Below are 19224 nucleotides of genomic sequence, written 5' to 3'. Positions count from 1 at the left end.
AACAGGATGCACTTATCAAACCCTGTCCAGAAAATAAAAACAAGTACATTCAAGCAAAGGAGTGACCTAGTCACCAATATTGCTGTATTTATTCAGACAAAGCTTTCATTTTAATGTGAGCCCAGAAATTATCCCATAAGGACAACCCCTCCTTTTTTTGATTGTTAAATCTTCTAGTTTAAGGGTTAATGTGGAACCTTTTCTGAAAGAAAAAACATCTGTTGTAGGGTTCCACCTAGAACCTTTAATGGTTCCCCCAGAAGTGTTGAGTATGCTTGATGGTACATTGAGTACTGTTAGCTACTTGAGCCTCACAGCTAAAGCGTACAACTAAAGAACAACCATGTTTTTGCTGATAAATTACATTTAGAGTAAATGGGGGGTTTTTTAAAGATTTTTTTTAGCTATTTTATTACAATCAATAACTTAATGTGAAAAGACAGATTTCATACCTAATGACTGCCATGACGTGCGTAAAAGCCCTTTTAACTTTTTTTAGTATAAATGCTTGGGCACGAAGATGCTTGTATGTTTGATGAGAGACAGATGCATTTTAGTAGTTGTGCTCAAAAACTCACCACATGTCAGCAGAGAGAAAAACTCCACAATCCCCAGTGGCACACATGTAGCCAATATGTAGCCTCTCTGAGTGCCAGACCTTTCTGAAAGAAAGTGTGTCAGCACTGAGCCTCACTGCTGTTAGTCCAGCTCATCTGGCCCTGACATGCTGAAGTAAAATGTTTTTCCTCAAGCAATCAGCATGTAAGAATTCTGCATGGTCCTCATTAAGAGGCTCCCTCCTGGTTGCCTGGAAAATATTTGACCACACACAAACATTTGGGACTGTTTTCCCTCAGCCCAAAAAAGCCTGATCGCAACATCAAAAACCTCCTTTCTGCTGCAGGTATGTTTACTTTCCCACAGAGAAGCGATCAAAGGAAGCGTGTCTCCTCAAAGATAATTAACTAGGATAATTGTTCTAAGTTTAGAGCTAGAAAACTTTGTGTGTGTGTGTGTGTGTGTGCAGTAATGCTGAATATGCTTTCTCTCTTCAGTGATGCTCTCGCCGATGCATTTTGATGGTCATGCCTTGGCTTCATGGAGTGACCCTGACATCACTATAAGCATCCCGTGGTACATCGGCCTGATGTTTCGTACCCGTAAAAATGCTGGCACTCTGCTCCAGGCCAGTGCTGGGGAGCTGTCTAAATTCGGCTTACTGGTGAGTACATGTGGGTTGTCTTCACCCACGACACCACTGGTCGCCAGGACACCTTCGTAGACAACTGAAACGAAGCATTTCACACTTGATTGATGCAGAGCAATACATTTTTTCTTTAGTTCGGTTCATTTTGACAGGTGTGAACGCTCCACCTATCGTCACGGTCACAACAACTGCATCACAGTCTTGGTCTTGTGGTTTAGTTTTATGATGTCTAGACCAATTGTTAAACATGAAAACTAGGAATTATGGGTAAATTATATTGTAATGCATCACATTGTCTGTGAATTGTATGATATCTGAGTTATGAGATTTATTTCTAGTAGTATGGTTTTATTTTTCAGAGGATGCATCCTCTCCGGACTTTTAATGACAATCAAGAAATGATATGCAAGGACTTTGCTGTTATACAAAAATAATCCATATAGGTGTGGTGTGATGCGGATTATTTTCATATAGCAGCATGGTCTGAAGTGTGAACTGTTTATGTTCCTATTATCGCTTACGCTATATCAGTTATAAATTGTTTAGTGTATTCCCTCTTTTAAAGACATAAAACCACACAACTTGTCATGTTGAAAACATTTCCTGACAGAGATGTCATGTTGCAGAGAAAGCTCTCTGTCAAGGAACCTTTTTCAAAGCCCACACAGCCCTGACATCCTTCCATTAATGTTACATAAACATCTCCTAACAGAAGACTTCACCATATAGTCCATTATACAATTTTTGTTAAACAACACGTTTTATTAATCAGTTTATTATCAACCTTGGATTATGTAGCGCGTCTCCCATAAAAGCTCCTGTGTGTGTGCTTACTATACGAACAATAACATATTAAAGTTAGTTTTTTTATACAACCCTGTCGTATATGTCACAGCTGGAACTACTATCAGAGCTGATATAGAAAATTAATCCACATGTTCTGATTTGATCATTTAAATGCATTGTGATAGAATATTTATTACCAGTGCTCATTCTGTTCATGCCCTATAAGCTGCTGGTAGTAATGCCAGACAAGCAGCAAAAATAGCAAAACAAGGCAAATGTAAAAGAGACTAAGGGCTTATATCTTTACCAAATTCATGGCCAATCAAAAAAAAAAAACATCTATATGTATTAGCAAGTCGATGCGTGTGTAAATCCTTGCAGTGTAAAACTAGCTGAGTCTATTTATGTGTCAAAAGCTCAACTTTAGGAGGTTCTTGCTTCTGAGCTTATTTGGACTATTTATCTATTTAGCAAGCTGAATTAGGACAAAAGCGTAAGGAGGATTGGAAAAGAAAGGATATAAAAACTGTGTTCTCTCTGTGTTTTGGTCTTGCAGATCATTAACAAGCATGTGCATTTCCAAGTGTTCGTGGGTGCACGGTGTGTGGCTCTGCTGGATTTTCCACAGGTCCGGGTCAGTGATGGTGAGTGGCATCACATCCTGGTGGAGCTGAAGAGTGGAAAAGATGGGAAGGACATTAAGTACATGGCCCTGGTCTCTCTGGACTACGGAATGTTCCAGGTGTGTACTGACCAAATCAATGGGGCATGGAGGAGTGATTAATTTGTCTCCACCTGACTACAGTGCCCATTACTCAGTAAACGTGGTCTCATGGGTAACACAATGATGAAAACTTTCAAACAAAATAATTAAAAAATACTTTTCTGGAGAAGGTTCATTTACATTGCTCATTCATGTATACCACTAGAGTATATAATTTATCATTATTTCTTAGATCTGGGAGTATGTGTGATATTTATTTGGGTTTTCCTGGTATTTCTGGGTGCTCTAACTTGACGTGTAGAGGACAGTGGAAATTGGAAACGAGTTGCCGGGACTGAAGCTGAAGAGCCTTTATGTTGGAGGATTGATGAAAAATGACGGCTCTGTGCTAAATGGCTTTCATGGCTGCATGCAGGTGAGTCCCATCCTGAACACACACTCAAAAGCATGCTTGTATGTGGGTCCATAAAGTATATACTATTCTAATGAATGAAAATGGAAGCACTCTTATACTTAAAAGATTTAAATTATTTTGGATGATGTCTGGAGATATTCAACGACATGCACGTATAATCACATATACACACAGTCGTAGCTCTGTTATTATGTATGTAGGGTGTACGGATGGGAGAGACCTCCACCAACACAGGGAACATTAACATGCATCAGGCTCTGAGGGTGCAGGTGAAGGATGGATGTGACGTACCTGATGCGTGTGTGTCCAGCGTGTGTCCCACACACAGTCGCTGCAGCGACAACTGGGCCTCACATTCCTGTGTGTGTGAACCAGGTAAGATTCACGTCGGGTCTTGATCTCATTACTGCACATTAAGTTTCAGTGCAAGACTTGGAGAACGCTTAGCATGATTCTCTGGCTTGTGTGCTATTCATGTGTAGATCAGCACATAATTAGCTATTACTAAAACTGGGGTTCATTTGGCTAAATAAAAAACAGATTAACGCTACTCACAGAATCCTGTTAAGGTATCATATTACGTAACAAAAGGAGTATATGTGTATCTGTGTGTATGGGTGCATGAGCACCACACAGGTGTTTGATTGTATGTGTGCGCGCACGTGTGTGCGTGTGTGTGTGTGCACTCAGGTGTGAAATGTGTTAAATGTCTGCATTGGGGCTGTGTGCCAGGTTACTTTGGGAGTGACTGCGTGGATGCGTGCTTGCTGAACCCGTGTGAACACACATCCAGCTGCGTGCACAAGCCTCTCAGCAAACATGGTTACACCTGTGAGTGTGGACACAACTACTACGGGCAGTACTGCCAGCACAGGTAGCGTTCATTTCCCCTGACCCTCTCCACACATTCTCCACATCTCTGACCTCCTCAGTATAATTACATGCCTTATGCATGCGTTGACCAGAAACATGAATTTTCTCAGTCACATATGGTGATTTTCCTGTCTACATTAAGGAACAGGTTCAAACTGGAGCTAGTAGAACTTGTGGTTCTTGTTGTAGTTCATTTTTCACGAACTTGAGCGACAACAGGATGATGAGAGTAAAAACCAGTGTATCAGTTTTTTTACCATCTAGCAACACCACAGTGAAGTCCAAAATGAAAGGCATGCTCGGATTACCATTTTTTCCTTTGTCTGATTGGTCATTTGGTTAATCAGCTGCAATAAAATTACTGACAAAAAGCCTCGGTGACAAAGGCTTTCAAAGAAAACAGCAAGATGGAAAAATCCACATCATGGTGAAATTATTTCAACCTCATCCAAAAATCTGACAGAATGAAATGCATATTATTTTGTAAAAATCTGTTACAATTGTGCTTTTGACAGCACAAATATAACAGTTACAAACCACGTTATTTGATTTTAACCAGCCATCCATGTTCCATACCACTATTCTACACAAGGTCACAGGGGAGCCTGTCCCAGAGAACTCAGGGCACAAGGCAGGGGTCACCCTGGACGGGGTACCAACCCATCCTAGGGCCCAATTGCACACACATTCACACACTACGGACTATTTGGATCAGCCTGTCTTTGGACTAACGGAGGAAACCGGAGTGGAGGAAACTCCCAAAGCACGGGGAGAACATGCAAGCTCCGTGCATACAGGGTGGAGGCAGGATTCAAACCCCCAACTCTGGAGGTGCGAGGCGAACATGCTAACCTCTAAGCAGCAGTCAGTCAGCAGCGAACAGCTCTGATATCTGAGTGCCTGGAAGCCCTGTTAGCTTCCACACCATAAAATGCAACTATAAATGGTTAAAAACAATGACATGTCATTCATTAATAAATATGGTTAGGGTTAGTGAAATTGTTGGCAGATTGCTGTGGTATAAGAGAAAACATATTGGGACTTGCAGTTATAGGAAAATAATGAACAGTGAGGTGGTGGGATGATTTTTTTCCTATAACTGCACATGCCATCATGCTTAGTTTCTTGCTTAAATTTGGATGCTCTGCTTTAAATCTAGATTTGACTTAAATAAGAAAGCTGCATTATACTTGTGCATCGTCTTCAGTTTTAAGTGATGAATGTAATTTTTAATACCCTGTTATAAAGCCCGGCTAAACCATTGCGTCATGTTTTATTGACACAACTTAAGAATTTCCTCATTACCTGGATTGTTGCGTAATGTCTCTTTCAAAAGCAAACACACATGTTGTTTGGTGTTGTGCCTCTGGGGCTCAAACATGAAAAGCTAGCACTAAGCCCACTTCTGCCTCTCCCACTGGCATGTGAAAGAAAATTCTTTAAGCATCTTTGGTCTCTGCTGGAAATGTTGCCTCTTCAGCCATTTGTTATTTGTTTGACGGATTTCAGCAGTTAATGTTTCCTGTGTCTCTACTGGTCTTTGTCACATACACATGCACACAGAGGAAACCAGCCGTGTCCTCGTGGATGGTGGGGTTACCCAAGCTGTGGCCCATGCAACTGTGCTGTTAACAAAGGCTTCAAAAGAGACTGCAACAAGACTACGGGTTTGTGCGTCTGCAAGGTACAAACAACAAGCTCCTGTATATATATATATATATATATATATATATATATATATATATATATATATATATATATAATATACAAGCTCCAGTATATAAATCAATCATTTAAACTTGTATATAATGAGAAATAAGGTCTTGCCATGAATATAGCGCTATAATCTTGTTATGAATTGGACATATTTTCCCATAAGAAGCGATCGTAGTAGTGACCTTGGAATTTTAAGACTGAGACAGAATTAGTGGAGATGTGTGCAGGTTAACAACAAAAATAACAGTTTTATTAAAACAGCCCAATACGATATGCAAACGAGTAGTCCAGAGCAAAGGGTCAAAATCATGAGTGCAAACACTAAGTAGATGACAGAGCAAAACTGGAAAAGCGAAAGGTAGTGACGTTCTGCTGTTGCTATGAGTGTCGAAGTGTGGATTGAGAAAGTCAGGCACTTTCAGTTGAAGCTCTGTATCAGTGCTTGTGTTGTTTTCCTGAAATGTCATCACAGATATTGACTTCAGGCACTGCTTTGAGAATTGGTCTAGTTTTGGTGGGTTGTTTTGAGTAGTCTATATTCTGCTCATATTAGTATTAAAGCTCTAATCACCTAATAGTAGAATAAGCCCTATCAACACACATAAAGATTTCTCTGCCCACGTACAGTGTTTCTAGTTCATATAGTTCAAGAACAAATTTATTTGCCCTGGCTTACATTTATTTATTCATCAATGTTCAGGATTAGTCATTGTTATACACATGTTTGATTTAACCTCTTAAACAAAAGGCTTATTATTTGGTATATTATTATTATTTAGATGAATTTATTTTGAGGCATATATTACTCAGTACTAATTATGAAGTGTTTTGTAGCTGCAGGAAATTTTTCTTAAAAAGGTATCAAGTTATTCTTTTTTTGTGTGTATGTCAGGATAATTACTACCAGCTAGATGGAAGTGACACCTGTTCCCCGTGTGAGTGTTTCCACCTGGGATCTAACTCTCGTACCTGTGACCCCATGACTGGGCAGTGTCCATGTAAAATTGGGGTGGTGGGACGTCAGTGTAACCGCTGTGACAACCCCTTTGCTGAGGTGACCTCCAGCGGCTGTGTGGGTATGTAACCTGTAAATCACTAAACTTCTGAAGCAGATTGGACAGGGTTTCCTTTACACCAGTTATATTTACTAAATATACTGAATGCTGTATATTTGTTATATGTGTTGCTTTTCAATAAGGATACTAAAAGCTCCATGGCATGATAAGAGCTCCAACGCTCATTAGTGAAACTGAAGAACAAATCTCTCTCTCTCTCTCTCTCTCTCTCTCTCTCTCTCTCTCTCTCTCTCTCTCCCTCTCTTTCTCTCTCTCTCTTACTCTAACACTGGCTCTTACTTAACACACTCTCTCAGTGGTTTATGACAGTTGCCCTAAAGCCTTCGATGCAGGCATCTGGTGGCCCAGGACAATGTTTGGTGGACCTGCAGCAACAAACTGTCCCAAAGGGTCTAGCGGTAAGTTAATCAAAAAGTAATGATACCTTACGTTATTTTTTTAAACACATTATATGTCATGGTCAAGCGTATAACAACCATAGTTTCCATGAGACACCATAGTATCGTAGTTATAAATGTTATATACTTAATTGCCATAAAATACCATAATAAAACCAGGGTAGTGTAATGTTTAACCTCCAAAAGAACATTTACAGTCATTTACAGTGTAATATTAATTTAGGCTTTTTGCATTGTTTTATCACATCACTGTTGAATTCTCTAATCTAATTGCATGTAATTGTTGATATGGTGATGTTTTCTGTGAGAAGACATTTTTGGAAGGAGTCTCTGGTGTCAGTGCTTTCGATCAGTCAGATATAAAGCTATTCTTTCTCATTTGTTTTTTGGACATTGCACAACATTAAATGTAACTATGAATGGATAAAGGTAAGTGATATGTAAGTTGTCATTCATTAGTAAATAAAAAATAGTTAGAATTGGCAAATTGCTTTGGTATAAAATGAATAAAATGTGTTATTGTGTTACAGCTTGTCATGTAATTACTGTATAATAAGCGTTAGAGTTTGGAAATGTAAATTAGTGTAAGAAGTCCAATGTTATATACATAGTTATACACAATGCCCAAAGTAAATAGGTCATGGTAATACTTATGATTTAACACATACTAAGCTATCGTTACTATGATGTACTATGAATAAACATTCATTTGTTTATTCTTTCACATGTCCACGCCATGTGCTTCTGTTCCTACATATGTTTTCTGCAGGCACAGCTGTTCGCCACTGCAGTGATAAAGAGGGCTGGCTTCCCCCAGAGCTCTTCAACTGTACCTCTCTTGCCTTCACCAAGCTCAGGAAAGAGGTGAGTGTTTCTTATGATTGTCCTTGCGATTTTTTACTATCCACAGTCAAGGAACATTCTTTTTTCTGATTGTAGCCTCAAATTTTCATGTTCTTCTATATAATGGACTATGTTCTGATTTGTATGTGGTGCCTGAGCACTAGAGGTCAACCAATAGTGGATTTTACCAGTAACTAAGTTGGGCAGTACTTGCCAATAACCGATTAATCAACCGATTGATACTGACTGAAAACATCACACTCAAATGAAAATATTGCTGTAACAATAAACAGTACTACCTGTACCATAAAAACGTACTGTACTTTTTACAATTAAATATAAATATTAATATATATTAGCTATTAATAAATATTAGTAAAAGTAAATAAAAGATATACATCCAAACTGAGCCAAAAATGACACTCCATATATCTATCTATCTATCTGTCTATATATATATATATATATATATATATATATATATATATATATATATATATATATATATATATATATGTATGTATATATATATATATATAGATAGATAGATAGATAGATAGATATATCTATAAAAAAAATAGATATATCTCAAAAAATAGGTGCATCTCAAAAAATTTTGATATAGTGGAAAAGTTCTTTTTTTTCAGTAATGCAAAAATGCAATGCAGTAATGCAGTAATTCGTGCAAAAAGAGCCCAGACCAAGTATTGAGTGCATAAATTAACATACTTTTCAGAAAGTTGACATTTCTGTATTATAGATTCTTTATCCTAATATTTTGAGATACTGGATTTTTTTTTACATGAGCTGTGAGCTGTAATCATCACAATTAAAATGAAAAAAGGCTTGAAATTTTTCATTTTATTTGTAATGAATCTAGAGTATATGAAAGTTCCACTTTTTGAATTAAATTACAAAAAACAGTTTCCCATGATAGTAAAATCTTTTGAGATGCACCTGTATATATACAGTGCCCTAAACTAATATTGGCAACCTAGGTAATATGAGCAAAGAAGGCTGTGAAAAATTGTTTTTACATTTTGTATATTTTGTTTAAAAAAAATCACAAAAATACTCTGCTCTCATGGATATCAAACAATTGCAAACACAACACATGTTTATCCAAAAAATATCTAAAAGTATATTCCCATTGATATTTTACTCTTTTTTTAGTACATCTGGGTGACTAGGACATGGAAATTGTTCAACCATGACTTCCTGTTTCACAGGGGTATAAATATGAGGTAACACATAGGCCAACTTCCCTTAGTCATTCATAACAATGGGTAAGACCAAGGAATAGAGCTGTGATGTGCAAAAGGTTGTTAAGCTTCACAAAATGGGAAGTGGCTATAAGAAAATAGCACAAGCATTGAAAATGCCCATTTCCAGCATCAGGGCAATAATGAAGCCGTTCCAGTCAACTGGAAATGTTATGAATCAACCTGGAATAGGACATGTATCTATATTGTCTCAACACACTGAGAAAAAATCTCCAAGGATCACACCTGGAGAATTGCAGAAGTTAGTTGTGTCCTGGGATCAAAAAGTCTCCAGAACTACAATTTGAAGTCACCTATATCACCACAAGTTGTTTGGAAGGGTTTCAAGAAAAAAGCCTCTACTCTCATCCAAAAACAAACTCAAGCGTCTTCAGTTTGCCAGACACTACTAGAGAGGTAGCCATATGGAAAAGTACCTCATGCCCACTGTTAAATATGGTGGTGGCTTTTTAATGTTTTGGGGCTGTTTTTCTGCCAGAGGACCTGGACATTTTGTTAGGATACATGGCATCATGGACTCTATCAAATAATGATAATGATAATGAGTCTTTATTTATCACATATACATATGCACACTTTTCTTCGCATACCCCAGCATGTTAGGAGGTTGGGGTCAGAGCGAAGGGTCAGTCGTGATACAGTGCCCCTGGAGCAGAGAGGGTTAAGGGCCTTGCTCAAGGACCCAACAGTATATTACAAGGTAGTAATAAATATCAACAGATATTAAATGAAAACATGACTGTCTCTACCATCAAGCTTAAAATGGGCCATGATTGGATCTTCCAGCAGGACAACGATCCAAAACATACATCAAAATCAGCACAAAAATGGTTTACTGACCACAAAATCAAGCTCCTGCCATGGCCATGTCAGTCCCCTGACTTGAGCCCCATAGAAAACCTGTGAGGTGAACTGAAGAGGAGAGTCCACCAGCGTGGACCTCGAAATGTGAAGGATCTGGAGAGATTCTGTATGGAGGAATGATCTCAGATCCCTTGCCATGTATTCTCCAACCTCATCAGGTATTATAGAAGAAGACTCAGAGCTGTTATCTTGGCAAAGGGAAGTAGGACAAAGTATTGACTAAAAGGTGCCAATAGTTATTGCACACCTATATTTAACAAAGTTTTTTTTTTGGATAAACCTGTGTTTTGTTTTCAATTGTTTGATATCCACAAGAGCAGTCTATTTTTGTGAATTTTTTTAACAAAAGATGAAAATGTTAAACAATAAAGACAATTTTTAAGCCTTCTTTGCTTATATTTACCAAGGGTGCCAATATTAGCAGACATCCATAACGAATAAAAAACACTTAAGTGTTTTACAATGTATAACACTTTATAATGTGTAATGCAATGGACGCAAGTGGGAGATTTTTTGCATATAACTGTTATCGGCAAAACCGATCAGTCGGTCGACCTTTACTGAGCACCAGAGTAAATGACTTCTTATCTTCACTGTGTTTACTAAATAACGCTCATTCAATATAAATGAAATGTAGCTCATTAAGTGTGTTCTGTTGTAAATATGGATGCTGCTTCAGAGTGAGGAGCTTCACGCCAACTCCTCCAGACTGGATGTGGAGAGGTCTAAAAGCCTGGCGACCATGTTGCGCAGTGCCATAGAGAGCACAGAGCGACTGTATGGGAGTGACGTAAAGACAACATACCAGCTGATGAACAGCATCCTGCAGTATGAAAGTCTACAGCAGGGATTCAACCTGTCTGCCACACATCATTCCACCTTTAATGAGGTACAGCATAAAAAAATCAGCTACTGTTGATTAAAATAAAAACTGTGTAATATGTGTAAGGCCAGAGTAAATTAGCAGAAAATAAGTAGTACATAGAGGAGACACCCAGTGTGGGTACACTTCAGTTCTAAGGAAACAATTACATGCCTGATTAAAAGTTTAACAAATACAAAACATGATCCTCCATATCGCATTTTTGATGTCAGTAATGAGATTATTATCTGTGTTACTATATTGCGTGATAATTCTAGGACATGGTAAGAGCAGGTAGTGCTATCCTGGACCCGGTCAATAAAGGTCACTGGGAGCAGATCCAGCGCTCGGATGGAGGCTGTGCTGACCTGCTGCATCATTTTGAGGAGTACGCCAACACCTTAGTCCAGAACATGAGGAAGACCTACCTGAAACCCTTCACCATCGTCACAGACAACATGAGTAAGTGCTGCAACAAATCCCACCCTCAGGCATTTTAGAGTGTCCCACACTGCTTTTGACAGTTAAATGTGCTCAATTATTATTATTATATAGCCTACTGATTGCTCTAAAAAGGGATAGCAATGAAAAGACAGTGTTGCATTTACAAAATACTCATGCAGTTCTTCTTCTTCTGGACAGTTTTTGCAATGGACCTTCTGGATTCCTCCTCCGTGAGCCAGGCTGAGCTCCCTCACTTTCAGGAGATAAAAGAGGTCTATTCCAAAGAGCTGGAGTCCTCTGTGATTTTCCCAGACTTGTTTATGAGGCCAGCAGGAAGCCGAGGTACATGTTACACCCATTCACTACTGGAAGAGAATCTCATTCTATTAAAGGAACACTCCAGTGTTTTTTTAAAACCTGATTTATACCTACCACATCTGTATTGTATACATTTCCATGGATCATTCACAAAACTCATTTATAACGAAAGTATTAAGGCAGTTGTTGGGACATAAATCAATGAAAAATGTTTTTGTAAAATGTAAGTGTTTTTGTATAATGTGTTTTATTTACAAATTTTAAAAAAACTAAGTGTAAATTAAGCTCCAAATCTGTATTAATCTTTTCAGAGATATGACTTTCAGAGGGGGAAAAAATAGTTTGTGCCATCAGTGTAGTGATGGACACAACAAAACCTTCAGCAAAGTAACCAGAGTTACATTATAGTGCTCCAGTGTTGTAAAGTTTGGTTAACTAGGTTAATATAACTTTGGTTATATTAACTCTCACATGTGTCCCATTGTAAGACCTTTACTGTTTGAGTGTTACTGATATGAACAATCATTTAAACTCTTATAGATGAAGAGTTTAAATCACCTTTCATCATAAGTAAGTTTTGACTGCGATGAGGTTGAAAATGCGATGAGCTTTAAAGGTACTTTAATCGCTTGAGCAACATTTAAATTAACAGTGTTTCATACTCACCAGAGTATTTATATTGCGATGTTTTCATTGCGTTACACAGACATTGCTACCACAGAACCTCCTGTACAAAGTAATTCTTCCATTCCACACATTGGTCCAGAAGGAACAGAATCTCCCTCTCTCATTACTCCTGGGCCATCAGCTAAGAAACTGCGACATAATGAGATTGCTGAGTCTCAAGTCTCAAGTGTTGCATTGGTCATCATCTACAGATCTTTAGGCCAGCTTCTACCTGAGAACTACGACTCGGACCGGCGCACACTCAGGTGAAATTAAAACTGTCATGCAATGAACATAATCAACAATGGGGTGGTGTGATGCATAAGCATCCTGACGTTCATTATTTTATTATTACACACTGCTTTTTTTTAACACAATAATTTTACAGTTACATTTAATGTTGTGGAGCATCCACAAGTTAGTTCCTTTTATCACTTTTGTTATAATAGCTATAAACAGTTGTTCCTTCACCAGCATGTCCTTTTTCTCTCGCTTGTGATGCTAATAATAAGAAAAAGGCAGCTTGTCGTGTAACTGAGAAACATTCCTGTCTACCTAACTAGAAATATGGAGATAGGTGATCCCATCGAACCGCCAAGAAAAGGCTCTACACACTTTTCCTTTTCCTTTTCCTTTTTTTTTTTTTTTTTAACCATGGGCTTGTCAGGTATGGAGAAACCACAAAGTCCTCTGTCTTGAAGACTTTCCCTGTGGCAAAAAACGTAAAGGAACAGTTCTCCTTAAGGCACTGAAGTCGTCTTTAATAAATGTGAAACATCTCACCAGAGCAATGTTTATACATTTTTCATTGTTAAAAATATTTTTTATTCACTTATTGTTAGGTTTAAATGATGTGAATAATAATGAATTACAACAAGTGGATTAATATAAATCTGTGACTCTTGATATAAATCTGTAAATCTTGCAGTCGACATGACTGTCTGAGCTGTGTGGTTATAGAAAAATCATTAACACCTTCTGACCAATCAGAGTGGAGAATTCAACAGCACTTTGGTATGAAATGAATGACGGACATTTGTTATATTGTTTGAACTTTGCATGAACATTACTCGCATTTTGCTTAGGTAGGGGAAGTGGTATTTCAGCGGTTAAGATGTTGGACTTCTTATCAGAAGGTTGTGAGTTCAAATCCCAGCACTGCCAGGCTGCCACTGTTGGGCCCTTGAGCAAGGCCCTTAACCCTCAACTGCTCAGTTGTATAAATGAGATAATTGTCGATAAAAGTCGCTCTGGATAAGGGCGTCATGCTGTAATGTAATGTAGGTGTTTGTTCACGATGTGTCTGTCCCAATCTCTCTGATCTCTTTTATTTTGATTGTAAGAAATCTTTATTCATAATCTTTATAGCACATTTTTACACTAAGGTTATAGAGTGATTTACCATACAATATTAAAATGAAACAAACACAGAAAATGTGACACAAGTGAAGCATACCAGAACAGACTAATCATGCTAACTATGGCCTTTTGGTCAGGTTTGGTCAGATGTGAAATCTGTTTTTTTTTTTTTTGGTTTAGAATAACAAAATATAGACGGGTGACAAATGAAAGGAAAACGCCCGAATAAATGAGTGAAGAATTCAAAGTGTACTATCCTACTCTGCTTTGTGCCATGTATAAAAATTCTGAGAAGGCCTAGTGGACCTCAATTTTAAGATGGCAAGAGAAAAAGTGACATTTGCATCTATGGGAAAGACATCAGGAAACAGGAGTGGAAATTGTTGCTAAATGCACATGTTCCATAACCATAAAGGAAAAACAGAAGAGCAGCTGTTGTTCAGGTGACTGACAGTGTCAGTGTCGGATGTGATCAGACTTTCAGCAACAGTCCGTCCACAACAGCATTTTTTCCCGCTTTAATTTGTTGTCTATCTGTATGTTGTCAGTTAAAAAAGCCCTTATTTGATTGTACTTTGCTTATGCCTCTGATATCTCCAGACTGCCCACTCGTCCAGTTATTAACAGCCCTGTAGTGAGTGTGATAGCACACCAGGAGGGAGAGAGCACCTCTCCTGTACTACACACACCCATCACACTGATGTTCAGACTGCTGGAGACACAGGAGAGGACTAAACCCGTGTGTGTCTTCTGGAACCACTCTGTTCCGTGAGTGCATGCGATTCAGTCTGACGTTCTCGATGTGTCTCACCCTATGCCTCTGATCTCTCTTATTTTGCTTTCACACTAAGGTTAAAGACTGCTTTACCAAAACATATTAGAATTAAACAAATGCAGAAAATATCAAGTTAATCATCATGGTTGAGTAATCAAAGCTGTTTGGTCTTGTGTGAAAGCTGTTTTCTTGTTTAGACTAACAATCCGCAATGGTCTGCTTTCTTTGCTTCAGGTAAACCTGGATGCAACCACTTACTATGTAAAAGCTTTCTGCTCCAGTATTTCGAATAACGTGATTAGTTATTGTCGCAATCTCGGCAGCACCCACTAATACAACACAGCATAAGAATAAGAATAAGAATATTTGAGCCTTCCTGTATTGATGCTTGTGTCCCTTGCAGGGTGGGCCGCTCTGGCTCCTGGTCCTCTAAAGGCTGTGAACTTGTCTTCAGGAACACCACACACATCAGCTGCCAGTGTAATCACATGACCAGCTTTGCTGTCCTCATGGATATCTCCAAAAGAGAGGTAAACAAGAGTTTACAATGAACTTCCATAATTATCTGGCAGGTTGGACAGCATCTGCATGGAGCCAAATGTATACAACAGTTTAAAGGCTACGATTCGCTACGCTGTATATTCTTAACAGAACCCTTGTGTTTTTTAGCATGGAGATGTCCTGCCCCTGAAGGTGGTGACCTACACTACTGTCTCCTCCTCTCTGGTGGCCCTCCTCATCACCTTCCTCCTATTGGCTATTCTGCGTAAACTGCGCTCCAACCTGCACAGCATCCACAAAAACTTGGTGGCAGCCATCTTCCTCTCTGAGCTTATCTTCCTCACAGGCATCAATCAGACTGACAGTGCGGTAAGTGACCAGTTACAGCCCTTGGAATAACCGATTATTTATTACGCTGTTGGATGAAGGTTCGTGCTGGATGTTTGCAAATGGACTTTCTCAGGGACTAAAGTAAAAACATTTCTTTATGACTGAAGCTTTCTGGGTTGTGTGTGTGTGTGTGTGTGTGTGTGTGTGTGTGTGTGTGTGTGTGTGTGTGTGTGTGTGTGTGTGTGTGTGTGTGTGTGTGTGTGTGTGTGTGTGTGTGTGTGTGTGTGTGTGTGTGTGTGTGTGTGTGTGTGTGTGTGTGTGTGTGTGTGTGTGTGTGTGTGTCTGTATCTTGGTAGCCGGATAGGATTTAGGAAGGTTTTCATTCTGGTCATTGAATGAATAGATAATAAAATATTTATTACTAAAAATAAGTCATTTGAATAATATTAAAATAATTTTTTTCAGTCAGTGTTTACCTGTAAGTTTCTGTAGGTTTTCCACCTTTTTTTTTGCCACATTAGAAGAAATCAAAACAAAAGAAATAAACAGTGCTTTTATTACAAGTAATAAACTGTTAGTAGGTAACGTGTTTCCTTTGCTTCTGTGCTTTTATTTCCCGTTCTTTTTAGACAGTTCTCTCATATGCTTACTGCTCTTCTCATTGAATTATGCTTTCAGAGCATTGCATAAAACCTGAAAACATTTGACCTTAAGATGACCCTGCACAAGCCCTTTGAAGAGCTCTCCTTTTTTATTTCGCATCTGTCGCTCAGAGACACAAATTCGCATTTGCACCGCGCAGTAAACTGAATAGAATGTTTATGAAAGTAAAAAATGACCCCCATAAGAGCAATATAATATAAATCCATTGCAGTGACAAAGAAATGGAATGCAAGCTTTTTTAAGGTCAGATGTGCTGATCCACTTGGTGTGTATGTGTAGTTTGTGTGTACAGTGGTGGCCATTTTGCTGCACTACTCGTATATGTGTACATTCGCCTGGATGTTTGTGGAGGGGCTGCACATTTATCGCATGCTGACAGAGATCCGCAATGTCAACCATGGCCAAATGAGATTCTACTACGCCACTGGCTGGGGCTTTCCCGCCATCATCACAGGTAAGGCAGATATCAGTGTGGACATGGAACCTTGTACTCATAGTCCTACTTGTATGTATACAACAAACATGACAATAATCAAGACCTACTCAGATAAAAAAAATAAAATAAACTATTAATATATTTATGTTAATCTCTCTCTCTCTTCTCTCTCCTCTCTCTCTCTCTCTCTCTCTCTCTCTCTCTCTTTATTTCTCAGGTCTGGCTGTAGGATTGGATCCTCAGGGTTACGGGAATCCAGACTTCTGCTGGCTTTCCGTTCATGACACTCTGATATGGAGCATAACAGGACCCATCTCCTTTGTAGTGCTGGTTAGTGTGTGTGTGTGTGTGTGTGTGTGTGTGTGTGTGTGTGTGTGTGTGTGTGTGTGTGTGTGTGTGTGTGTGTGTGACTGTGTGTTTCAGTAAGTTTGCATGTTTTTTTGTTTCTGTGTCTTTCATTTACACAAGAAAATTGGAAATCCATGAAAATCCAGGCCTTAGCTCCTGAAAATTTTTAGTATAAAGTAAAATTCAATTGTTTGGCTTCAATTCTTATAATTGGCATGAGTCGCTGCAAATTTATATACAGATTATGATAAGTGACAATATTAAATAGCTTATATATTTCAATTAGACACAATAATTTAGTGAAACACTGATATTTCATATTAATGACTTGAATGAAAGCAATCCAAAAGAAATCCATAAATTATGACAAATAAGTCTAACTTATGAATTTGGACAAAAGACATGCTGCCCTATAAGAGGAGGAAGAGTTAGTATGAGTCTGTGATAGCTGACATGCTTCAGTGCCTGAGCTGAATCACTGGAAGATACTGGTTTATGAAAACATTCACACATCTTTACTGAAAGATTAAAGTGCACCTAGTATGGTTTTGCTTACGTGCCTAATTTTGTTTTAAAGATCTCATACAATAGATTCATGTGCATCCAAGGTCAAAAAACACTTTAATGTGATCATAATTTAAACTGCAGCATTGCCCCCCCGTGTCACAGATGACTCAGTCAATGATTCGTTCTAAAGGATTCATTCTAAACTCCTCCTTTCAGAGAGCACAATCTGCCCTGATTGGTCAGAGTTCCCAGTCTGCTGTGATTGGTCTATCACTGTCAGTGTGTTTCAAAAAGGAAACGCACACTACCATAACGAGTTTCAGCTCAGTCTGTTAGTGAGCAGCTGATGAAGACCAGAGGCGGGGCTTTTTGTTACAAACCTACGTAGATTAGTACAGGAAGTAAGTCTGGAATTACTAACGACTCGTTTCAGCTGTTCAGAATTGGTTCCTTCTTTTGGGAGTCAATAACGCAGTTTGTCGTGCGCTTTGATTTTTTAAACTTTGCAGACTTTTTATGTTCACAACTAATTAATATGTTTACTTTTCAGATAAACATTGTGATATTTGTGCTGGCAGCGAAGGCTTCATGTAGACAGAGAAGTCAGAGTGAGACATCAGGAGCCATGTAAGAGCTGAATTTTCATCTGTGCAGTGGTGTTCCCACTGCACTACTCTTTCTGTATCTCACCTGGGTTAAATCAAATGTTTAAAGAACTTATCCTTTTTCCCTTGCCTCAGTGGCTGGACATATAGTTTCTTTTTCTCCTCTGTTTTTTGTAGCTCTGCTCTGCGTATGGCCGTCCTGCTGCTACTGCTCATCAGTGCCACCTGGCTGCTCGGCCTGATGGCTGTTAACAGTGATGTTCTCACCTTCCACTACCTGTTCGCCATCCTCAGCTGCCTACAGGTAGTCTACAGTATAACACAACTCCTGAGGACTGTTCCAGTAAACAGGATTGGCGGGTTAACCCAATTATGTGCCTCAGGTTTAAAAAAAAATTGGATTTTTTTTTCATTGTATATAGAAAGATGAACTGCAGATAACTTATCCTGACTAGGAGAGGTTAAACTCGGCCTCGCCTGTAGTACGTAGTCATATGTGGATTTGTTAGCAGCCATACTGAAAAAAAGCTTTTAGATTCTTCTTGTTGTATGTTTAAGTTGTTATTGTTTTTTTTTTCTATCCTGCATGCATAAATTGTCTAAGTGATTTCAGGATGTCTGAGGTAACCATTACTTGCTTACTCTTGCTTTTCCTTGCAGGGAATTTGTATATTTTTCTTTCACTGTATCCTCAACAAAGATGTGAGGACGAGCCTGAAGAGTGTCTTTGGTGGGAAGAAGGTACCAGTGGAGGAGTCCACTACCACCCATGCCACTGTGCTCACTGTAAGTGGAGTTAAGAGTCATCACCTGCATTATATACAGCTCCACTTATTATCCCTTGTACATGGTGTTAATATGCAAATGTAGGTCTAAACGACATCTATCACCCTACACCTGATAGCACTCTGATCATTTGATTTCTGTCCAGCGCTCTTTCAACGGGAATACATACACAGAGGATGGTTGTCTGTACCGGACATCGATCGGAGAGTCCACAGTGTCCCTTGAGAACTCAGCCAGATCAGGCAAAAGTCACGGGAGCAGCTACATCACCTACACACTCAGGTAGTGATGGAAAGATTTCTCAGAAAATGAATACTGTTCTGATTTCTGATTAACCAATTGAAATTGTAATAGTGGATTCATTTGTTAAATATGAAAATGGATATGACACTGAATGAATAAGGTGTCTGGTCTGCAGCTGTGTCAGCTGTCTCAGTAC

The 19224-nt window shown here is 38.7% G+C and overlaps 1 protein-coding gene across 1 annotated transcript in view; it reads left to right on the top strand.

The window, feature by feature from the left end:
- The window catches only part of celsr1b (cadherin EGF LAG seven-pass G-type receptor 1b), a 60112-nt gene that overhangs the window by 33963 nt on the left and 6925 nt on the right, over positions 1-19224 (top strand). The window contains exons 9-30 of the mRNA XM_017475232.3: positions 1056-1222; positions 2550-2735; positions 3019-3132; positions 3333-3507; positions 3865-4006; positions 5569-5689; positions 6614-6797; positions 7094-7195; positions 7965-8059; positions 10865-11074; positions 11326-11509; positions 11690-11833; positions 12516-12741; positions 14435-14602; positions 15013-15139; positions 15279-15479; positions 16383-16557; positions 16757-16869; positions 17945-18021; positions 18177-18303; positions 18660-18785; positions 18931-19067. Of these exons, the coding sequence (XP_017330721.2) occupies positions 1056-1222; positions 2550-2735; positions 3019-3132; positions 3333-3507; positions 3865-4006; positions 5569-5689; positions 6614-6797; positions 7094-7195; positions 7965-8059; positions 10865-11074; positions 11326-11509; positions 11690-11833; positions 12516-12741; positions 14435-14602; positions 15013-15139; positions 15279-15479; positions 16383-16557; positions 16757-16869; positions 17945-18021; positions 18177-18303; positions 18660-18785; positions 18931-19067 (3301 nt within the window). The remainder of the gene's footprint in view (positions 1-1055; positions 1223-2549; positions 2736-3018; positions 3133-3332; positions 3508-3864; positions 4007-5568; positions 5690-6613; positions 6798-7093; positions 7196-7964; positions 8060-10864; positions 11075-11325; positions 11510-11689; positions 11834-12515; positions 12742-14434; positions 14603-15012; positions 15140-15278; positions 15480-16382; positions 16558-16756; positions 16870-17944; positions 18022-18176; positions 18304-18659; positions 18786-18930; positions 19068-19224) is intronic.

Source organism: Ictalurus punctatus, chromosome 8 (genome assembly GCF_001660625.3).
Source record: "Ictalurus punctatus breed USDA103 chromosome 8, Coco_2.0, whole genome shotgun sequence".
NCBI classification, from domain to species: Eukaryota; Metazoa; Chordata; class Actinopteri; order Siluriformes; family Ictaluridae; genus Ictalurus; species Ictalurus punctatus.
The sequence above is the reverse complement of the archived record's forward strand: the minus strand, read 5'-3'. Positions and strand labels throughout refer to the sequence as shown.